This window comes from Pteropus vampyrus, unplaced genomic scaffold (genome assembly GCF_000151845.1).
Source record: "Pteropus vampyrus isolate Shadow unplaced genomic scaffold, Pvam_2.0 Scaffold2027, whole genome shotgun sequence".
Taxonomy (NCBI): Eukaryota; Metazoa; Chordata; class Mammalia; order Chiroptera; family Pteropodidae; genus Pteropus; species Pteropus vampyrus.
Genome location: NW_011890808.1, coordinates 5,388 through 6,367, shown reverse-complemented (window position 1 = coordinate 6,367; position 980 = coordinate 5,388). Strand labels below are relative to the sequence as shown.

At 40.5% G+C, this 980-nt stretch overlaps 1 protein-coding gene across 1 annotated transcript in view; it reads right to left on the bottom strand.

Annotated features, from left to right (window-relative positions):
- Positions 1-613, bottom strand: part of LOC105310307 (olfactory receptor 5G3-like) — a 981-nt gene extending 368 nt beyond the window's left edge. The window contains exon 1 of the mRNA XM_023526664.1: positions 1-613. This exon is cut by the window's left edge and continues 368 nt beyond it. Coding sequence (XP_023382432.1) covers positions 1-613 — 613 coding nt within the window.
- Between the last annotated feature and the right edge of the window lie 367 nt (positions 614-980).

The window sequence follows — 980 nt, the reverse complement described above, 5'->3', positions numbered from 1 at the left end:
CTCCAGCCAAGATGAAAAGCACTAACTCATTGATCCAGGTGTCTGCACATGCCAGTGAAAGCAGTGGTGAAATATCACAGAAGAAATGATTGATAATATTTGAACCACAGAAGGGTAAGCCAAAAGTGAGAACTGTGTGAGTCGTGGTGCTTACAAGAGCCATGACATAAGGCCCTACCACCAGCTGCACACAGACCCTCTGGGACATAATGAGTGTATACAACAAGGGCTTACAGATGGCCATGTACCGGTCATATGCCATCGAAGCCAGGAGGAAACATCCCGTTGCCACAAAGAGACCAGAGAACCACAACTGTGCAGCACAACCAATGAAAGAGATGTTTTTTTTCTCTGCAAAGATGTCACACAGCATCTTGGGGGCAATGGAAGAAGAGGAACAAGTGTCTACAAAGGACAAGTGGCTGAGAAAAAAGTACATGGGTGTGTGGAGTCTGGGATCGATCCGTATGAGAGTGATCATGCCCAAGTTCCCTCCCAGTGTGACAAGATAGACGACGAGAAGCATGACAAAGAGGACAATCTGCTGATGGAGATGATCTGTGAGGCCCAAAAATAGAAATTCAGTCACTGTCGTCTGATTCCTGTCTTCCATTGTTCATTTATAACCTATATAACAAACAGAAAATACATTTTAACTTTTAAAAATCAGTTGGCACATACAAAATAGTTCTTTAAACTAACTACAAGTTTTTTTATGTGTGTCTGAGGCAGTTATGATAACGGATGGTTGAACGTACTGGTTTCTGCCATTTATGCACAGGTACCATGTAAATTAGGGCAAATCATACATGATTTTCTGGGGTATGAGGATGTGATTCAGTAGCTTCTGAAACCGAAAAAGGGTTCTAAATCTAAGATTTCTAAGGGGTTAGAAATCTAAAACTCCTTTGGGTTCTAAAATTGTATTTGAAATTAGATTTAGTCTGTATTTCATCTTTACTACATGATAGTATAATAAT